Genomic DNA, 20,956 nt, shown 5'->3' with positions numbered 1-20,956 from the left:
AGTTTATGTCTTAAAATAAACGCGCATTGGTCCTCCGATCCTTCTCGCTACTCTTCCTCAGAAGAGGAGGAAGAATGCCGTTACACACACACACACACAGTAGAGCCACACTCACCACTATAAGGTTCCACATGCGAGCGGCCTCGGCTACCAAAGTGGACACAGAGCTGCAGCCGGGCATCAGTACCATCTTGATGGGCTCAGTGTAGAGCAGGTCATACAGGAGCTTGGTGGCTTCACCTGGATCACACTGTAGGGAACAGAGGAAGACTGAAAGACAGACTGTATATATGCTCCAAACTATTTAATGGTACACCATCTAATCACACTGCATGTGGAACAGAGGAATAGTAAATAAAGGAGGAATAAGGGAGAGGGATAGAGAAGAGGAATAAGGGAGAGAGATAGAGAAGAGGAATAAGGGAGAGGGATAGAGAAGAGGAATAAGGGGGAGGGATAGACAAGTAATAAGGGAGAGGGATGGAAAAGGGGGCAGTGCATGAGGCAGAGGGGGGATAAAGGAGAAAGAGGGAGATGGAGAAAGAGGGGAGAGGGAGAGGAGAAAGGGGAAAGGGAGAAAGGGAGGGAGAAGAGGGGGTGAGGGAGGGAGAAAGGGAGGGAGAAAGGGGGAGAGGGAGAAAGGGGGAGAGGGAGAGGACAAGGGAGGGAGGGAGAAAGAGGGAGAGGTGAAAGGGAGGGAGAAAGGGGAGAGGGAGAAAGAGGAGGGAGGGAGAGGTGAAAGGGGGAAAAGGGAGGGAGGGAGAAGAGGGGAGAGGGAGAGGTGAAGGGGGAGGGAGAAAGAGAGAAAGGGAGGGAGAAGAGGGGAGAGGGAGAAGAGGGGAGAGGGAGAGGAGAAAGGGAGGGAGGGAGAAGAGGGGAGTGGGAGAAAGGGGAGAGAGGGAGAGGAGGAGGGAGAGGGAGAATAGAGGGAGAGGGAGAGGAGAAGGGAGGGAGAAAGAGGGTAGAGGTAGAGGAGAAAGGGAGGGAGAAGAGGGGAGAGGGAGAGGAGAGGAGAAAGGGAGAAGGGAGGGAGAGGGAGGGGAGAGGGAGGGAGAAAGGGAGAGGAGAAAGGGAGGTGAAAGGGGGGGGAGAAGGGGGGAGGGAAAGAGGGGAGAGGGAGAAGAGGGGAGAGGGAGAGGAGGGAGGGAGGGAGAAAAAGGGGAGAGGGAGAGGAGAAAGGGAGGGAGAAAGAGGGGAGAGAGGGAGAGGAGAAAGGGAGGGAGGGAGAAAGGGGGAGGGGAGAGGAGAAAGGGAGAGGAGAAAGGGAGAGGAGAAAGGGGAGAGGGAGAAAGAGGGGAGAGGGAGAGGTGAAAGGGAGGGAGAAAGAGGGGAGAGGGAGAGGTGAAAGGGGGAGGGAGAAAGAGAGAAAGGGAGGGAAAAGGGGGAGAGGGAGAGGTGAAAGGGAGGGAGAGAGAGAGGGGGTGAGGGAGAGGTGAAAGGGAGGGAGAAAGAGGGGAGAGGGAGAGGTGAAAGGGAGGGAGGGAGAAGAGGGAAAGGGAGGGAGAAGAGGGGAGAGGGAGAGGTGAAAGGGAGGGAGAAAGAGGGGAGAGGGAGAGGTGAAAGGGAGGGAGAAAGAGAGGGAGGGAGAAAGAGGGGAGAGGGAGAGGTGAAAGGGAGGGAGAAAGGGAGGGAGAAAGAGGGTGAGGGAGAGGTGAAAGGGAGGAAGAAAGGGGAGAGGGAGAGGTGAAAGAGGGGGAAAGGGAGGGAGAAAGAGGGGAGAGGGAGAGGTGAAAGGGAGAGGGAGAAAGAGGGGGAAAGGGAGGGAGAAAGAGGGGAGAGGGAGAGGAGAAAGGGAGGGAGGGAGAAAGAGGGGAGAGGGAGAGGTGAAAGGGAGGGAGGGAGAAAGAGGGGGAGAGGGAGAGGTGAAAGTGGGGAGGGAGAAGAGGGAAAGGGAGGGGAAAGAGGGGAGAGGGAGAGGAGTGGAGAAAGGGAGGGAGAAAGAGGGGTGAGGGAGAGGAGAAAGGGAGGGAGGGAGAAGAGGGGAGAGGGAGAGGTGAAAGTGGGGAGGGAGAAAGAGGGGAGAGGGAGAGGTGAAAGGGGGAGGGAGAAAGAGAGAAAGGGAGGGAGAAAGAGGGGAGAGGGAGAGGAGTGGAGAAAGGGAGGGGAGAAAGAGGGGTGAGGGAGAGGTGAAAGGGAGGGAGAAAGAGGGGAGAGGAGAAAGGGGGAGGAGAAGAGGGGTGAGGGAGAGGTGAAAGGGAGGGAGAAAGAGGGGAGAGGAGAAAGGGGGAGGAGAAAGAGGGGTGAGGGAGAGGTGAAAAGGAGGGAGAAAGAGGGGAGAGGGAGAGGAGAGGAGAAAGGGAGTGAGAATGAGGGGAGAGGGAGAGGTGAAAGGGAGGGAGAAAGAGGGGTGAGGGAGAAAGAGGGAGAGGGAGAAAGAGGGAGAGGGAGAAAGAGGGGAGAGCGAGAAAGAGGGGTGGGGAGAGGTGAAAGGGAAGGAGGGAGCAAGAGGGAGAGGGAGATGTGAAAGGGAGGGAGAAAGAGGGTGAGGGAGAGGTGAAAGGGAGAGGAGAAAGTGGAGAGGGAGAAAGAGGGGAGAGGGAGAGGTGAAAGGGGGAGAAAGGGAGGGAGAAAGAGGAGAGAGGGAGAGGTGAAAGGGAGGAGAAAGAGGGTGAGGGAGAGGTTGAGGGAGTGTGGGGATAGAGAGATGAAGAGGAAGAGGTTGCAAGGGGAGAATGGGATAGAGGCAGTGGGGAGGTAGAGTGGGAAAGCAATGGGGGTAGAAGGGGAGGGAGGGAGGTAGAGTGGGAAAGCAATGGGGGTAGAAGGGGGGAGAGGGAGGTATGGGGTGGAGAGAGAGAGAGAGAGAGAGAGAAGTCGGTTTAGGGAGAAATTGAGGTAGACTGATTATACACGGCACCCCGCAAAAAAACATACAAGTGCTATTTGTATGTTAAACTGTGGAGAGATTGAGCGGGTCAGTGATTCATTACACACTAGTCTGCACACAACAACACCAATAAACAGGAAGAGCCCAGAGACGAGGTGAGGCACATCCCAAGGACACCTGATATTGGCACACTATGCCCTATGTATGGCCCCATAGGGTTGTGGCCAAAAGTAACGCACTATCTATGGGCCCTGCCCAAAAGTAGTCCACTATATAGGGAATAGGGCCCTGATCTAAAGTAGTACTCTATATAGGGAATAGGGCTCTGGTCTAAAGTAGTGCTCTATATAGGGAATAGGGCTCTGGTGTAAAGTAGTGCACTATATAGGGAATATGGCTCTGGTCTAAAGTAGTGCACTATATAGGGAATAGGGCTCTGGTCTAAAGTAGTGTACTATATAGGGAATAGGGCTCTGGTCTAAAGTAGTGTACTATATAGGGAATAGGGCTCTGGTCTAAAGTAGTGTACTATATAGGGAATAGGGCTCTGGTCTAAAGTAATGCACTATATAGGGAATATGGCTCTGGTCTAAAGTAGTGCACTATATAGGGAATAGGGCTCTGGTCTAAAGTAGTGCTCTATATAGGGAATAGGGCTCTGGTGTAAAGTAGTGCACTATATAGGGAATAGGGTTCGATGGGGCTCTGGTCTAAAGTAGTGCACTATATAGGGAATAGGGCCCTGGTCTAAAGTAGTGCACTATATAGGGAATAGGGCTCTGGTCTAAAGTAGTGTACTATATAGGGAATAGGGCTCTGGTCTAAAGTAGTGTACTATATAGGGAATAGGGCTCTGGTCTAAAGTAGTGCACTATATAGGGAATAGGGCTCTGGTCTAAAGTAGTGCACTATATAGGGAATAGGGCTCTGGTCTAAAGTAGTGTACTATATAGGGAATAGGGCTCTGGTCTAAAGTAGTGCACTAAATAGTGAATAGGGTTCCATAGGGCTCTGGTCTAAAGTAGTGCACTATATAGGGAATAGGGCTCTGGTCTAAAGTAGTGCACTATATAGGGAATAGGGCTCTGGTCTAAAGTAGTGCACTATATAGGGAATAGGGCTCTGGTCTAAAGTAGTGTACTATATAGGGAATAGGGCTCTGGTCTAAAGTAATGCACTATATAGGGAATATGGCTCTGGTCTAAAGTAGTGTACTATATAGGGAATAGGGCTCTGGTCTAAAGTAGTGTACTATATAGGGAATAGGGCTCTGGTCTAAAGTAGTGCTCTATATAGTGAATAGGGTTCCATTTGGGATGCATGCTGTGACTGCACCATTGAATAGGGCACTGGATCAAACAGTAGTCTCACTGGGAATATATGCTGGTCGACAGCAAATAGAGATGAATGACTTCAAACTGATTACACAGAGGAAACTGATTTTGTTTGATTTGTGTGATCGTACAAATTGAGTTAGCAGTGGCCCCGAGGCAACAGATTCCCCCCTTTCCTTAACCACAGTGTTGCCTATAATCACAGAGTGCCAATAGGCATTCTGTTCTATTCCCTATATAGGGCACTACTTTAGACCAGAGCCCTATGGAACCCTATTCACTATTTAGTGCACTACTTTAGACCAGAGCCCTATTCCCTATATAGTGCACTACTTTAGACCAGAGCCCTATTCCCTATAAAGTACACTACTTTAGACCAGAGCCCTATGGAACCCTATTCCCTATATAGTGCACTACTTTAGACCAGAGCCCTATTCCCTATATAGTGCACTACTTTAGACCAGAGCCCTATGGAACCCTATTCACTATTTAGTGCACTACTTTAGACCAGAGCCCTATTCCCTATATAGTACACTACTTTAGACCAGAGCCCTATTCCCTATATAGTGCACTACTTTAGACCAGAGCCCTATTCCCTATAAAGTACACTACTTTAGACCAGAGCCCTATGCACCCTGGTCAAAAGCAGTGCACTATACAGCATAGGCTCCCATTTAGGATGCACGCAGTTCATTTTAATGAAGTGGGAGAAGTCCTCTAGCTAGAAATCCTCTAGCTAGTATCTTCATGTATTGCTTTCCACCGTCAAGCCCCTCCTCATGTCCACATGAAACCCATTCCACGTGAAAGACACATCGATAATGTGACATCATTGGGCCCAATTATGAGCAAGGGGAAGGGTTAAACTGACTGCTAGAATTTATCCCCAAAATGACACCTTATTCCCAACACCTACACAGTGTCAAAAGTATAGCAATTTATAAGGAATAGAGTGGTATTTGGGATACAGGCCAAGGCGAGCCTAAACGTGATAGAGATGAGTTTTGTTTGGAACGCTGGTCAATAATAAGAACTCCAAATAAGAAATGGAAGAGCTAACCCCACCCACCCAGTCACAATCAGTTCAGGTTAACCCCACCCACCCAGTCACAATCAGTTCAGACTAACCACACCCACCCAGTCACAATCAGTTCAGGTTAACCCCACCCACCCAGTCACAATCAGTTCAGATTAACCCCACCCACCCAGTCACAATCAGTTCAGACTAACCCCACCCAGTCACAATCAGTTCAGACAAACCCCACCCAGTCACAATCAGTTCAGACTAACCCCACCCACCCAGTCACAATCAGTTCAGACTAACCCCACCCACCCAGTCACAATCAGTTCAGACTAACCCCACCCACCCAGTCACAATCAGTTCAGACTAACCCCACCCACCCAGTCACAATCAGTTCAGACCAACCCCACCCACCCAGTCACAATCAGTTCAGACTAACCCCACCCACCCAGTCACAATCAGTTCAGACTAACCCCACCCACCCAGTCACAATCAGTTCAGACTAACCCCACCCACCCAGTCACAATCAGTTCAGACTAACCCCACCCACCCAGTCACAATCAGTTCAGACTAACCCCACCCACCCAGTCACAATCAGTTCAGACTAACCCCACCCACCCAGTCACAATCAGTTCAGGTTAACCCCACCCACCCAGTCACAATCAGTTCAGACTAACCCCACCCACCCAGTCACAATCAGTTCAGACTAACCCCACCCAGTCACAATCAGTTCAGACTAACCCCACCCACCCAGTCACAACCAGTTCAGACAAACCCCACCCAGTCACAATCAGTTCAGACTAACCCCACCCAAACAGTCACAATCAGTTCAGACTAACCCCACCCACCCAGTTACAATCAATTCAGACGAACCCCACCCACCCAGTCACAATCAGTTCAGGTTAACCCCACCCAGTCACAATCAGTTCAGACCAACCCCACCCAGTCACAATCAGTTCAGACTAACCCCACCCAGTCACAATCAGTTCAGACTAACCCCACCCAGTCACAATCAGTTCAGACAAACCCCACCCAGTCACAATCAGTTCAGACTAACCCCACCCACCCAGTCACAATCAGTTCAGACTAACCCCACCCACCCAGTTACAATCAATTCAGACGAACCCCACCCACCCAGTCACAATCAGCTCAGACTAACCCCACCCAGTCACAATCAGTTCAGACAAACCCCACCCAGTCACAATCAGTTCAGACTAACCCCACCCAGTCACAATCTGTTCAGACTAACCCCACCCAGTCACAATCAGTTCAGACAAACCCCACCCACCCAGTCACAATCAGTTCAGACTAACCCCACCCAGTCACAATCAGTTCAGACTAACCCCACCCAATCACAATCAGTTCAGACTAACCCCACCCAGTCACAATCAGTTCAGACAAACCCCACCCAGTCACAATCAGTTCAGACAAACCCCACCCAGTCAGTCACAATCAGTTCAGGTTAACCCCACCCAGTCACAATCAGTTCAGGTTAACCCCACCCAGTCACAATCAATTCAGACTAACCCCACCCACCCAGTCACAATCAGTTCAGACAAACCCCACCCACCCAATCAGTTCAGACAAACCCCACCCAGTCAGTCACAATCAGTTCAGGTTAACCCCACCCACCCAGTCACAATCAGTTCAGACAAACCCCACCCACCCAGTCACAATCAGTTCAGACAAACCCCACCCACCCAATCAGTTCAGACAAACCCCACCCAGTCAGTCACAATCAGTTCAGGTTAACCCCACCCACCCAGTCACAATCAGTTCAGGTTAACCCCACCCAGTCACAATCAGTTCAGGTTAACCCCACCCAGTCACAATCAGTTCAGACTAACCCCACCCAGTCACAGTCAGCTCAGACAAACCCAACCAGTCACAATCAGTTCAGACTAACACCACCCAGTCACAATCAGTTCAGACTAACCCCACCCACCCAGTCACAATCAGTTCAGACAAACCCCACCCACCCAGTAACAATCAGTTCAGACTAACCCCACCCAGTCACAATCAGTTCAGACAAACCCAACCAGTCACAATCAGTTCAGACTAACCCCACCCAGTCACAATCAGTTCAGACTAACCCCACCCACCCAGTCACAATCAGTTCAGACAAACCCCACCCACCCAGTCACAATCAGTTCAGACTAACCCCACCCAGTCACAATCAGTTCAGGTTAACCCCACCCAGTCACAATCAGTTCAGACTAACCCCACCCACCCAGTCACAATCAGTTCAGACTAACCCCACCCACAAAGTCACAATCAGTTCAGACTAACCCCACCCAGTCACAATCAGTTCAGACAAACCCCACCCAGTCACAATCAGTTCAGACAAACCCCACCCACCCAGTCACAATCAGTTCAGACTAACCCCACCCAGTCACAATCAGTTCAGACTAACCCCACCCAGTCACAATCAGTTCAGACAAACCCCACCCAGTCACAATCAGTTCAGACTAACCCCACCCAGTCACAATCAGTTCAGACTAACCCCACCCAGTCACAATCAGTTCAGACAAACCCCACCCACCCAGTCACAATCAGTTCAGACAAACCCCACCCACCCAGTCACAATCAGTTCAGACAAACCCCACCCAGTCACAATCAGCTCAGACAAACCCTACCCAGTCAAAATCAGTTCAGACTAACCCCACCCAGTCACAATCAGTTCAGACTAACCCCACCCAGTCACAATCAGTTCAGACAAACCCCACCCACCCAGTCACAATCAGTTCAGACAAACCCCACCCACCCAGTCACAATCAGTTCAGACAAACCCCACCCAGTCACAATCAGCTCAGACAAACCCAACCAGTCACAATCAGTTCAGACTAACCCCACCCAGTCACAATCAGTTCAGACTAACCCCACCCACCCAGTCACAATCAGTTCAGACATACCCCACCCAGTCACAATCAGTTCAGACTAACCCCACCCAGTCACAATCAGTTCAGACAAACCCCACCCACCCAGTCACAATCAGTTCAGACTAACCCCACCCACCCAGTCACAATCAGTTCAGACTAACCCCACCCAGTCACAATCAGTTCAGACAAACCCCACCCAGTCACAATCAGTTCAGACAAACCCCACCCACCCAGTCACAATCAGTTCAGACAAACCCCACCCAGTCACAATCAGTTCAGACTAACCCCACCCAGTCACAATCAGTTCAGGCACACCTGTTTATTCTGAGTCAGTGGCGTGTTTGAGGCTCTTTGAGTCAGTGACATGTATGGCTCATTGAGTCAGTGACATGTTTGGCTCGTTGAGTCAGTGACATGTTTGGCTCGTTGAGTCAGTGACATGTTTGGCTCGTTGAGTCAGTGGCGTGTTTGGCTCGTTGAGTCAGTGGCATGTTTGGCTCGTTGAGTCAGTGACGTGTTTGGCTCGTTGAGTCATTGGCGTGTTTGGCTCGTTGAGTCAGTGACGTGTTTGGCTCGTTGAGTCATTGGCGTGTTTGGCTCGTTGAGTCAGTGACATGTTTCCTCGTTGAGTCAGTGACATGTTTGACTTTTCAAGTCTTGACATAGATTTTGAAGCTGATTTATGTCATAATTGTAACTGGGCCACTCAGGAACATTCAATATCATCTTGGTAAGCAATTCCAGTGTAGATTTGGCCTTGTGTTTTAGGTTATTGTCCTGCTGAAAGGTGAATTTGTCTCCCAGTGTCTGTTGGACAGCAGACTGAACCAGGTTTTCCTCTCGGAATGTGCATGTGCTTATCTCTATTTTTATCAACAAAAAACTCTGTAGTCCATACTGATGACAAGCATGCCCATAACAATGATGCCCACCACCATGGTTGAAAATATGAAGAGTGGTCGCTTTGTATTCAGGACATACAGTTAATTTCTTTGCCACATTTCTTGCAGTTTTACTTTCTTGCCTTGTTGCAAATAGGATGCATGTTTTGGAATATTTGTATTCTGTACAGGTTTCCCTCTTTCTCTGTCAAGTAGGTTAGTATTGTAGAGTAACTACAATGTTGTTGATCCATCATCAGTTTTTTCCTATCAAAGCCATTCATCTTTTTAAAGTCACCATTGGCATCATGATGAAATCCCTGCGCAGTTTCCTTCCTCACCGGCAACTGAGTTAGGAAGAATGCTTGTATCTTTGTCGTGACTGGGTGTATGCTCAAGGGATATTCCATGTCTGCTTTATTTATTTTCACCCATCTACCAATAGGTGCCCTTCTTTGCGAGACATTGGAAAACCTCAGTGATCTTTGTGGTTCAATCTGCGTTTGAAATGTAATGCTCAACTGAGGGAACTTACAAGGAGGTCAAGGTTCATTCAAAAATCATGTTAAACACAGACTGAGTTCATGCAACTTATTATGTGACTTGAAAAAGTTCATTCTTACTTCTGAACTTATTTAGACTTGCCATAACAAAGGTGTTGAATACTGATTAACTCAAGACATTTTCAGCTTTTCATGCTTTATTAATTTGTCAAATAAATTGAAAGACATAGTTCCATTTTGACAACAAAATGTAGAAAAAAGTCAAGGGGTGTGAATACTTTCAGAAGGAACTGTGTACATATACCTGTAGAGGTTTGTGAGGGTCTTAGAGGGGAAGCCAAACTCCTTCAGCCTCCTGAGGTTGAAGAGACGCTGTTGCACCTTCTTCACCACACTGTCTACGTGAAGGGACCATTTCAGGTCATCAGTGATGTGCACGCTGAGGACCTTCAAGCTTTTGACCCTCTCCACTGCAGCCTCCTCGATGTCGATGGGGGTATGCTTTCTCTGCTGTCTCCTGTAGTCCCCGATCAGCTCTTTCATTTTGTTGATGTTGAAGGAAAGGTTATTTTCCTGGCACCACTCCGCCAGGGCTCTCACCTCTTCCTTGTAGGCTGTCTCATCATTGTTGGTAATCAGGCCTACCACTGTTGTGTTGTCAGCAAACTTGCTGATTGAGTTGGAGATGCGCGTGGCAACACAGTCATGGGTGATTAGGAAGTACAGAATGGGGCTGAGCACGCACCCCTGTGGGGCCCCCGTGTTGAGGATAAGCTTGGCAGAGGTGTTGTTGCCTACCTTCACTACTTGGGGTCGGCCCATCAGGAAATCCAGGACCCAATTCACAGGGAAGGATTCATAGAGTGTAAAACATATGGATGACATCACTCCATTGTTTCCTATGAAACAATGGCGCAGTTGATGATCAGGAAGTGTCATTTTAGCGTTTCGCCATCTTGATTTTGGAAACATTGCATGTGCAGTTTGAGCTCCTCTAGGAAGTGACGTTGCAGGCCAGCTCAGTCCTGCCTCCTCTCATGGAGTATGTCAAGTTGACAGCCAACCGATTTACTGCAGGCTGCCATTATACAGTAAGTTATCCTTATAACTTTGACTGTGTGTGATTTTTAAGTAATTGGTTCAACGACATACATCTGGTGAAATAGAATTATTGGTAACATGATTGTGTTAAAACAATATATATATATATATATATGCAGTGCCTTGAGAAAGTATTCGGCCCCCTTGAACTTTGCGATCTTTTGCCATATTTCAGGCTTCAAACATAAAGATATAAAACTGTATTTTCTTGTGAAGAATCAACAACAAGTGGGACACAATCATGAAGTGGAACGACATTTATTGAATATTTCAAAGTTTTTTAACAAATCAAAAACTGAAAAATTGGGCGTGCAAAATTATTCAGCCCCCTTAAGTTAATACTTTGTAGCGCCACCTTTTGCTGCGATTACAGCTGTAAGTCGCTTGGGGTATGTCTCTATCAGTTTTGCACATCGAGAGACTGACATTTTTTCCCATTCCTCCTTGCAAAACCGCTCGAGCTCGGTGAGGTTGGATGGAGAGCATTTGTGAACAGCAGTTTTCAGTTCTTTCCACAGATATATATAGAAGAATATTGACCACGAAGATTGCCATTTCCCCATTCACTATAATGGGGGATCCTGTTTGCTGTAGACAATGCCTCCAGTACCGCGGTCGGCCTTCAACTTTAAATCGTCAATGCGAGGGGGCAGTCGTTCTCCCCTGGTTCAGACCCAGGATCCTGAGCTTAGTGATGAGCTTGGAAGGCACTATGGTGTTGAAGGCTGAGCTGTAGTCGATGAACAGCATTCTTACATAGTGGGAACAACATCCTCTATGCACTTCCTGATAAACCCAGTTCCCGAGTAAGTGTACACATCGATACTATGCTCAGAGGCGACCCGGAACATTTCCCAGTCCACATGATCAAAACAATCTTGAAGCACAGATTCCAATTGGTGAGACCAACGTTGAACAGTACTTGTTTCTGCGTATAGGTGGGGAGGAGCATAATGGAGGCGTGTTCTGATTTTCCGAAAGTAGGGCAGGGGGGGTGTACACAGCAGTGACGATGACCGAAGAAAATTAACTCGGGAGGTTAGTATTTCATGGTGAAGTATTCCAGATCGGGAGAACAAAATGACTGTCTGTATTTTACCACAATCCCACCATGAGTTGTTAATCATGAAACAAAACCCCTCTGCCTCTTTCACAGAGGGTTCATTCTTCCTGTCCGCACGACGGAAGGAGAACCCCACTGGCTGAATGGACACGGACAATATGTCCGGAGAGAGTCGTGATTCCGTAAAACAGAGTATTTTATAGTCCCTGATGTCTCTCTGGAAGGAGATCCTCGCCCTGAGCTTGTCTACTTTATTGTCCAGGGACTGAACCTTAGCGAGTAATATACTCTGAAGCGGTGGATGGTATGCACACTGCCTGAGTCTGACTCGGGCCCCACTTCTTCTTCTTCTCTGGCATCAGCGTTTTGGTGTATCCCCGGGGATGAATAGAGCTGCCTCGGGTACAAACAATGAATCCAGGTCAGAGGAGGCAAATGTCTGCTCAAATTTTGGTGAGTGACCCGGGATCTAATGTCCAAAAGTTATTTTTTGCTGTCGGTAATAATACAAAGAGCAAATCATGTAAAAAAAAATAGCACACACAAAAAATAAACACTGCAAAGTTTGGCTAGGGAGCTATAAACAGGGAGACTGGATTTTTAGGTGCCATCCAAGAACTGTGCAGCTGGGGCCCAACGCATCAAATCAAGTGAACCCAACAACACACACACACACACACACACACACATATAGCCTACAGAGAGAAAAAAACTGTCAGCACAAACTATGTAGATATTTTTGTATTTTCAACGGTTTAGTATTGAGCACCTCTGCTTGCCTGAGTGAAGGGCTGAGACAGAGCGAGACAGAGAGACGCACAGGCACTATGAAGATAACTGGCAAATGCAGCCATTGACTTTCAGGGTATTTTAGAACGCTCGGAATGTTAAGAGTTCTACAGACTCCCGAAAAGGAATGGCGAGCAGCTGTTAAATATTTGGATGAAGTATCAGCGATATTGTAAAGACTCATCTGGACTGGAACAGCACAATTATTTTCCTTCACGGAGAGGCGTACACTTTCCATTATTCATATGAAGAGTTGAACACTTTATAAATATATAATCAAGTTCATTCTCAAGTGTTGACTATTTGAAAATGGCTTGACAGTGCAGGGTTCCTTTAAATATATCAGATGATTTTATAGGGGGTCGCAAGAAGTCAATCCCGTCAATAAAACAAAACCGCTTATAAACCATCACTTAAGTGTTGCTGACAGATGGGTTACAATGAAGGCTTTGGAGGCCTGGTGTGGAGAGAGAGAGAAAGAGAGAGCGACAGAGAGATTCACAGGCGTTTTGATGAAGGTTATGGAGGCCTGGTGTGGAGAGAGAGAGAAAGAGAGAGCGACAGAGAGATTCACAGGCGTTTTGATGAAGGTTATGGAGGCCTGGTGTGGAGAGAGAGAGAAAGACAGAGCAACAGAGAGATTCACAGGCGTTTTGATGAAGGTTATGGAGGCCTGGTGTGGAGAGAGAGAGAAAGAGAGAGCGACAGAGAGATTCACAGGCGTTTTGATGAAGGTTATGGAGGCCTGGTGTGGAGAGAGAGAGAAAGAGAGAGCGACAGAGAGATTCACAGGCGTTTTGATGAAGGTTATGGAGGCCTGGTGTGGAGAGAGAGAGAAAGAGAGAGCGACAGAGAGATTCACAGGCGTTTTGATGAAGGTTATGGAGGCCTGGTGTGGAGGTTAAACCCAATCCATCCTACACTCACAAAATAAAACTTAATCATCCTACACTTAGAAATAAAACTCCATCCATCCTAAACTTAGAAATAAAACTCCATCCTACCTACACTTCGAAATAAAACTCCATCCATGTTAAACTTAGAAATAAATGCAGCCTTTTGGACATGTTTTCTTGTAAATCCACATTGCCATCCTCATTACCACCATCTGGGGCGGCAGGGTAGCCTAGTGGTTAGAGCGTTGGACTAGTAACCGGAAAGCTGCAAGTTCAAACCCCCGAGCTGACAAGGTACAAATCTGTCATTCTGCCCCTGAACAGGCAGTTAACCCACTGTTCCTAAGCCGTCATTGAAAATAAGAATTTGTTCTTAACTGACTTGCCTGGTTAAATAAAGGTAAAAGTCTAAATCTAACGTTATGTCCATGAATAGGTTTTGGAGAATGTTGCCCTCCTTTTTCCTATCAAATCAAATCAAATAAATGTCTGTGTAAACAAAAAGAGTCACTAATCCAGAGCGATACTCGTGGGGAGTGTTCTCAATTATTCTAACCCCTCCCTACATAGTGCACTTATTTTCACAAGACTGCAATGGCCCCTACAGTACATAGTGCACTTATTTTCACAAGACTGCAATGGGCCCTACAGTACATAGTGCACTTATGTTCACAAGATTGCAATGGGCCCTACAGTACATAGTGCACTTATTTTCACAAGACTGCAATGGCCCCTACAGTACATAGTGCACTTATTTTCACAAGAATGCAATGGGCCCTACAGTACATAGTGCACTTATTTTCACAAGATTGCAATGGGCCCTACAGTACATAGTGCACTTATTTTCACAAGAATGCAATGGGCCCTACAGTACACAGTGCACTTATTTTCACAAGACTGCAATGGCCCCTACAGTACATAGTGCACTTATTTTCACAAGACTGCAATGGGCCCTACAGTACATAGTGCACTTATTTTCACAAGACTGCAATGGGCCCTACAGTACATAGTGCACTTATTTTCACAAGACTGCAATGGCCCCTACAGTACATAGTGCACTTATTTTCACAAGACTGCAATGGGCCCTACAGTACATAGTGCACTACTTTTCACCAGAGTCCTATGGGCCCTACAGTTCATAGTGCACTACTTTTCACCAGAGTCCTATGGGCCCTACAGTTCATAGTGCCCTCCCATTTTGGGAAGCAGAACAGGCAGAGACAGGCACTGGGAGCTGAATCCCTAAGCAGTCGCCAGATCCGTCAGAGGTCTGGTCCGCGAGAGGTCAACTTTCACCTCATCATGCAGCTAACCTGGAAGACACTTGGACGGGCTGTGTGTGGCTGTGTAAGTGCCTATGATGGATGACTGCCCCAAACAAAGGCACTTCTTACATTTGGCTAACTACGCTGAACACTCAATAGGAGCTTACCGCAACAGGCAGGCTCACATCACCTCGCCGTCCATCTGTTTCCCTGTTCAAGCAACGATAGTAAGCGCACAATCTTTCCCTTTTCTTGGAGAGAAATCTGTAGCTCTCTGTTTGTATGAACCGCAGTCGTCTTGGTTACTGTTGTTATGCCAACCTCTAACCACCCCCCCCTTTCTCCCTTTCTACCCCCCCACCCCACACAGTCTTTTGAAGTGGGGTTCCAATGCAGAGCAGTTCCAACCAATCAGAGCAATGCTCTTAGCAACACCAGCCAGTCACAGTGCATTTAACTATTTCCAGACTGTGAGTGTGGTGTGTTGGCATCTCTCTCCCATGATGTGGAGGAGGGACGCAGGTGGGAAGAAGAGGCAGAATGGTAGAGAGAGAGAGAGAGAGAGTCCAATACTCCTAAACATATTATGCACTCTGTCTGAATATTCTGTTTATTGTTGTCAGCACTAGCAATTTCACCAGTAATTGTATTTGAATAAAGGTGTTTCTGATTCTATTGAATAGAATAACAGAGGCTTCATAATGATGACCAATGCTCATAAAATACAGCCCGTCTTAAAGAACATGAATCAAAGATACAGTCTATTGGCACTCATTAAAAAAATAATGACTGAGGAAATTAGAGAAATTCACAGAGGACAGTTTATTATCCCAATCATGGGATTGCACGCATGACAGATGCAGGCATGACAGATTGCACGCATGACAGCTTGCACACATACAGACTTGGTATTCATATTACACAAAATATAGGCAAGACAAAGTTGTGATAAAAGCAAGCCATTATAACACAATGCTATTCTACATTTGGATGTTTACACAGAAATCATGCAGTCAATGCATCAACCTTAGGAACATAAAGTGCACTTTGCCTATAGCTTAGCCTAGGCTACTCACCATGCTATTTAGTGTATCAGGCTAGGCTAGGCTACTCACCATGCTATTTAGTGTATCAGTCTAGGCTACTCACCATGCTATTTAGTGTATCAGGCTAGGCTAGTCACCATGCTATTTAGTGTATCAGGCTAGGCTAGTCACCATGCTATTTAGTGTATCAGGCTAGGCTACTCACCATGCTATTTAGTGTATCAGGCTAGGCTACTCACCATGCTATTTAGTGTATCAGGCTAGGCTAGTCACCATGCTATTTAGTGTATCAGGCTATGCTACTCACCATGCTATTTAGTGTATCAGGCTAGGCTAGTCACCATGCTATTTAGTGTATCAGGCTAGGCTAGTCACCATGCTATTTAGTGTATCAGGCTATGCTACTCACCATGCTATTTAGTGTATCAGGCTAGGCTAGTCACCATGCTATTTAGTGTATCAGGCTAGGCTAGTCACCATGCTATTTAGTGTATCAGGCTAGGCTACTCACCATGCTATTTAGTGTATCAGGCTAGGCTAGGCTACTCACCATGCTATTTAGTGTATCAGGCTAGGCTACTCACCATGCTATTTAGTGTATCAGGCTAGGCTACTCACCATGCTATTTAGTGTATCAGGCTAGGCTACTCACCATGCTATTTAGTGTATCAGGCTAGGCTAGGCTACTCACCATGCTATTTAGTGTATCAGGCTAGGCTAGTCACCATGCTATTTAGTGTATCAGGCTAGGCTACTCACCATGCTATTTAGTGTATCAGGCTATGCTACTCACCATGCTATTTAGTGTATCAGGCTATGCTACTCACCATGCTATTTAGTGTATCAGGCTATGCTACTCACCATGCTATTTAGTGTATCAGTCTAGGCTACTCACCATGCTATTTAGTGTATCAGTCTAGGCTACTCACCATGCTATTTAGTGTATCAGTCTAGGCTACTCACCATGCTATTTAGTGTATCAGGCTATGCTACTCACCATGCTATTTAGTGTATCAGGCTAGGCTACTCACCATGCTATTTAGTGTATCAGGCTATGCTACTCACCATGCTATTTAGTGTATCAGGCTAGGCTACTCACCATGCTATTTAGTGTATCAGGCTAGGCTACTCACCATGCTATTTAGTGTATCAGGCTAGGCTACTCACCAGGCTATTTAGTGTATCAGTCTAGGCTACTCACCAGGCTATTTAGTGTATCAGTCTAGGCTACTCACCAGGCTATTTAGTGTATCAGGCTAGGCTACTCACCAGGCTATTTAGTGTATCAGGCTAGGCTACTCACCATGCTATTTAGTGTATCAGGCTAGGCTACTCACCATGCTATTTAGTGTATCAGTCTAGGCTACTCACCATGCTATTTAGTGTATCAGTCTAGGCTACTCACCATGCTATTTAGTGTATCAGTCTAGGCTACTCACCATGCTATTTAGTGTATCAGGCTATGCTATTCACCATGCTATTTAGTGTATCAGGCTAGGCTACTCACCATGCTATTTAGTGTATCAGGCTATGCTACTCACCAGGCTATTTAGTGTATCAGGCTAGGCTACTCACCATGCTATTTAGTGTATCAGGCTATGCTACTCACCATGCTATTTAGTGTATCAGGCTATGCTACTCACCAGGCTATTTAGTGTATCAGGCTAGGCTAGTCACCATGCTATTTAGTGTATCAGTCTAGGCTACTCACCATGCTATTTAGTGTATCAGGCTATGCTACTCACCGGGCTATTTAGTGTATCAGGCTAGGCTAGTCACCATGCTATTTAGTGTATCAGGCTAGGCTACTCACCATGCTATTTAGTGTATCAGGCTATGCTACTCACCATGCTATCGTAGTGGATCAGTTCCAGCTCGTACTCCGGCAGTATATCCGTTCTCTTGTTCACCAAGTCGAGGGCCATCTGAGCGGAAGGGAGGCATGCTTGGCCACCGGGCCAGCCTCCGCTCATCGGGAAGAGGGCACCGATGTAGAGCTTCTTCTTGCCTAGAGCCGGGCAGGACCAAGAGAGGAGTAAAGTCAGCGAGGCAAAGATCAGTGTCTGGCCGATGATGGAGCGTCGAACCTCGGGTAGACTTTGACAGGACACCGCCATGTTGGAAGTTTTAGAGTCTCAGAAACTTGGTTTGAAAGATGTATGCTGCTTATGTTTGAGAATTGTCTTGGTGACTAATTCTCCTCTGATATTGTTCTGCTGTAGCTGTGTTAAGAACTCTTGAAAGTTGCGTGTTTTGTCAAGACAAAATAAACTATTTATATCCCTCATTAAATAGCCAACCTATCTCAACACTAGTTCTGCTGAAGGGTAACTTTGGTTTTGGTCTGTAAATAAATGGAACTTTTAAGTCTGAGCAACCTACTGTTTTTCTGCCTCTAAATGATTCTTCCTCTGTCTACACTCAACACGTGTTGGTATCGGGACAATATTATGAGACAAATCCATAGTCACCTAGACTATAAATCAAGTCGGTTGGATATAATTTGCAGGTAGACGGGTATCCTCTTGCACATTTAGCGCAATCATTAGCTAACCGGGTGAAAGTTATGTAAACATTAACAGAAACAGATGTCAATTAACAGCACACGTAGGTCAGACGTCTCTTAATTCCACTTGCTCTCTCGATATCAATAACAGGTAAGAAAACGTTGCATAAGAGAATGATTTGTAGTTTGTCCTCCGCTCCGACCATACTTTGGTTCAGTATAGCGCTGTCCAGGGTACTGAAATAACACGAGTGATTTTGCGCTGTTGCAAATATTCCAATAACATAAAGTCTCTGGGAGAAAAAAATGTATAGATAGTGAAATAATTTAGAGAGAAATAGCAGTAAATCCGATGGTAACCTATACTGTTCAACAGTGGTCCTTTTAAATATTAGTATGTCCTTGCCCTATCCAATTCCTACAGACTCACTGCTCTCCCCGAAAGATATTGTCCGATGATATAATTAATGCGCACGTTAGGTAGTGTACACGTAGTGTAGGATTGACCGCGGCAAAACATAAACATGTCACATTCGTCTATTCCTACCAGCTCCGCTCTCCCTCTCCTGTCTATTAATGATGTACGTGACGCTGTATCTGCATGTCGGAATTGTAAACGACAGGTAAGCAGATGACGAGAGTCGAACCCGGCTACCCTTCAGCAGTTAAAATAACAACACAAGCAGTCGTGGTAGCAAGCAGCAGGGTAAATGTTAAAGCAAACAGGTTCCCGAGCATAATTTATTTTTCGTTGACTGCAGCAGAGAGTGTGGGATAATACAGTGTTCCAGGTTTACAGAGCACAGAGAGAGGGAGGGGAAGAGAGAGAGAGAGAGAGAGGGGGGAAGAGAGAGAGAGAGAGAGAGGGGGGAAGAGAGAGAGAGAGAGAGGGGGGGAAGAGAGAGAGAGAGAGGGGGAAGAGAGAGAGAGAGGGGAAGAGAGAGAGAGAGAGAGGGGGAAGAGAGAGAGAGAGAGAGGGGAAGAGAGAGAGAGAGAGAGGGGGAAGAGAGAGAGAGAGAGGGGGGGAGAGAGAGAGAGAGAGGGGGAAGAGAGAGAGAGAGAGAGAGGGGGAAGAGAGAGAGAGAGAGAGAGAGGGAAGAGAGAGAGAGGGAAGAGAGAGAGAGAGGGAAGAGAGAGAGAGAGAGGGAGGAAGAGAGAGAGAGAGAGAGAGAGAGAGAGAGAGAGAGAGAGAGAGGAGAAGAGAGAGAGAGAGAGAGAGAGAGAGGGAAGAGAGAGAGAGAGGGCAAGAGAGAGAGAGAGAGAGGGGGGGGAGAGAGAGAGAGAGGGGAAGAGAGAGAGAGGAGGAGCTGGAGGGAGGGAGGGAGGGAGGGAGGGAGGGAGGGAGGGAGGGAGGGAGGGAGGGAGGGAGGGAGGGAGGGAGGGAGGGAGGGAGGGAGGGAGGGAGGGAGGGAGGGAGGGAGGGAGGGAGGGAGGGGAAGGGGTTGTTCTGCTCGATCCCTCTCCATTTCATAAACCACTTTGAATTTGCAATCCCTTAACTGAGCCTTTCATTTATCTCTACTTTCTCCTCCTTTCTTCCCTCAGCCAACTACACACTACACTTCGTCTTTCTTCCTGTTCTCGCTCTCATTCAGACCTCTCCACTATTGTACTGCCTATCTACGCTCTTCTAGCCAAATGCAAATATTTTAATTACAAATGTCAAGTCATTATCAAAGTAGACCATGGATTCTCTCATTCCTCTGCACTTCTCCATTTATTATCGCTCTCCTCTCTCTCTCTCTCTCTCTCTCTCTCTCTCTCTCTTCCCCCCTCTCTCTCTCTCTCTCTCTCTCCCTCTCTCCTTCAGATCTAGCTTTCTTGTCCTCTGTCATATTCATATACTGTAGCTCTCATTTTCCCTTCCATGTTCCAGTCACACCAATACCAATGTCAGTGTATTGAGTGTAATAAGGTATTAACACATTCGTGTTTCCTGTTCCTTTGTTCCTCTCTCTTACTTTCCTCGTCGCTCTCTCTCCATTTCTCTAGAAGCCAAGATGATTTACGGCACTTTCCTTCAATCTTCCTTTGCAGCGTGATACCATATCACATTCTACCATATCTCTTTTTACCATATCACATTCTACCATATCTCTTTTTATCATATCACTTTCTACCATATCTCTTTTTATCATATCACTTTCTACCAAATCTATTTCTACCACATCACTTTCTACCATATCTATTTCTACCATATCTATTTCTACCATATCTATTTTTATCATATCACTTTCTACCATATCCCTTTCTACCATATCTCTTTCTACCATATCTCTTTCTACCATATCTCTTTTTATCATATCACATTCTACCATATCTATTTCTACCATATCTATTTCTACCATATCTCTTTCTACCATATCTCTTTCTACCATATCTATTTCTACCATATCTCTTTTTATCTCTTTTTCAGCTTGATCTCTATCTCTCTGTCTGCTTGATCTGGATTTCTCTGTCTGCTTGATCTCTATCTCTCTGTCTGCTTGATCTCTATCTCTGCCTGCTTGATCTCTATCTCTGCCTGCATGATCTCCATCTCTCTGCTTGATCTCTATATTGCTGTATGCTTGATCTCTATATTTCTGTCTGCTTGATCTCTATCTCTGCCTGCATGATCTCCATCTCTCTGCTTGATCTCTATATTTCTGTCTGCTTGATCTCTATATTTCTGTCTGCTTCATCTCTGTCTCTCTGTTTGCTTGATCTCTATCTCTGTCTGCTTGATCTCTATCTCTGCCTGCTTGATCTCTATCTCTCTGTCTGCTTGATCTCTATCTCTCTGTCTGATAGAGCTCTATCTCTCTCTGTCTGCTTGATCTCTATATTTCTGTCTGCTTGATCT

General features: G+C 46.6%; 1 protein-coding gene across 1 annotated transcript in view; it reads right to left on the bottom strand.

Moving 5' to 3' along the window:
* The window catches only part of LOC135551343 (gamma-aminobutyric acid type B receptor subunit 1-like), a 180,491-nt gene extending 162,471 nt beyond the window's left edge, over window positions 1-18,020 (bottom strand). Inside the window, exons 1-2 of the mRNA XM_064982564.1 lie at window positions 17,453-18,020; window positions 116-250 (exon numbers count right to left, since the gene is read on the bottom strand). Coding sequence (XP_064838636.1) covers window positions 116-250; window positions 17,453-17,722 — 405 coding nt within the window. The 5' untranslated portion in view covers window positions 17,723-18,020. The remainder of the gene's footprint in view (window positions 1-115; window positions 251-17,452) is intronic.
* Between the last annotated feature and the right edge of the window lie 2,936 nt (window positions 18,021-20,956).

This window comes from Oncorhynchus masou, chromosome 13 (genome assembly GCF_036934945.1).
Source record: "Oncorhynchus masou masou isolate Uvic2021 chromosome 13, UVic_Omas_1.1, whole genome shotgun sequence".
NCBI lineage: Eukaryota > Metazoa > Chordata > Actinopteri > Salmoniformes > Salmonidae > Oncorhynchus > Oncorhynchus masou.
The sequence above is the reverse complement of the archived record's forward strand: the minus strand, read 5'-3'. Positions and strand labels throughout refer to the sequence as shown.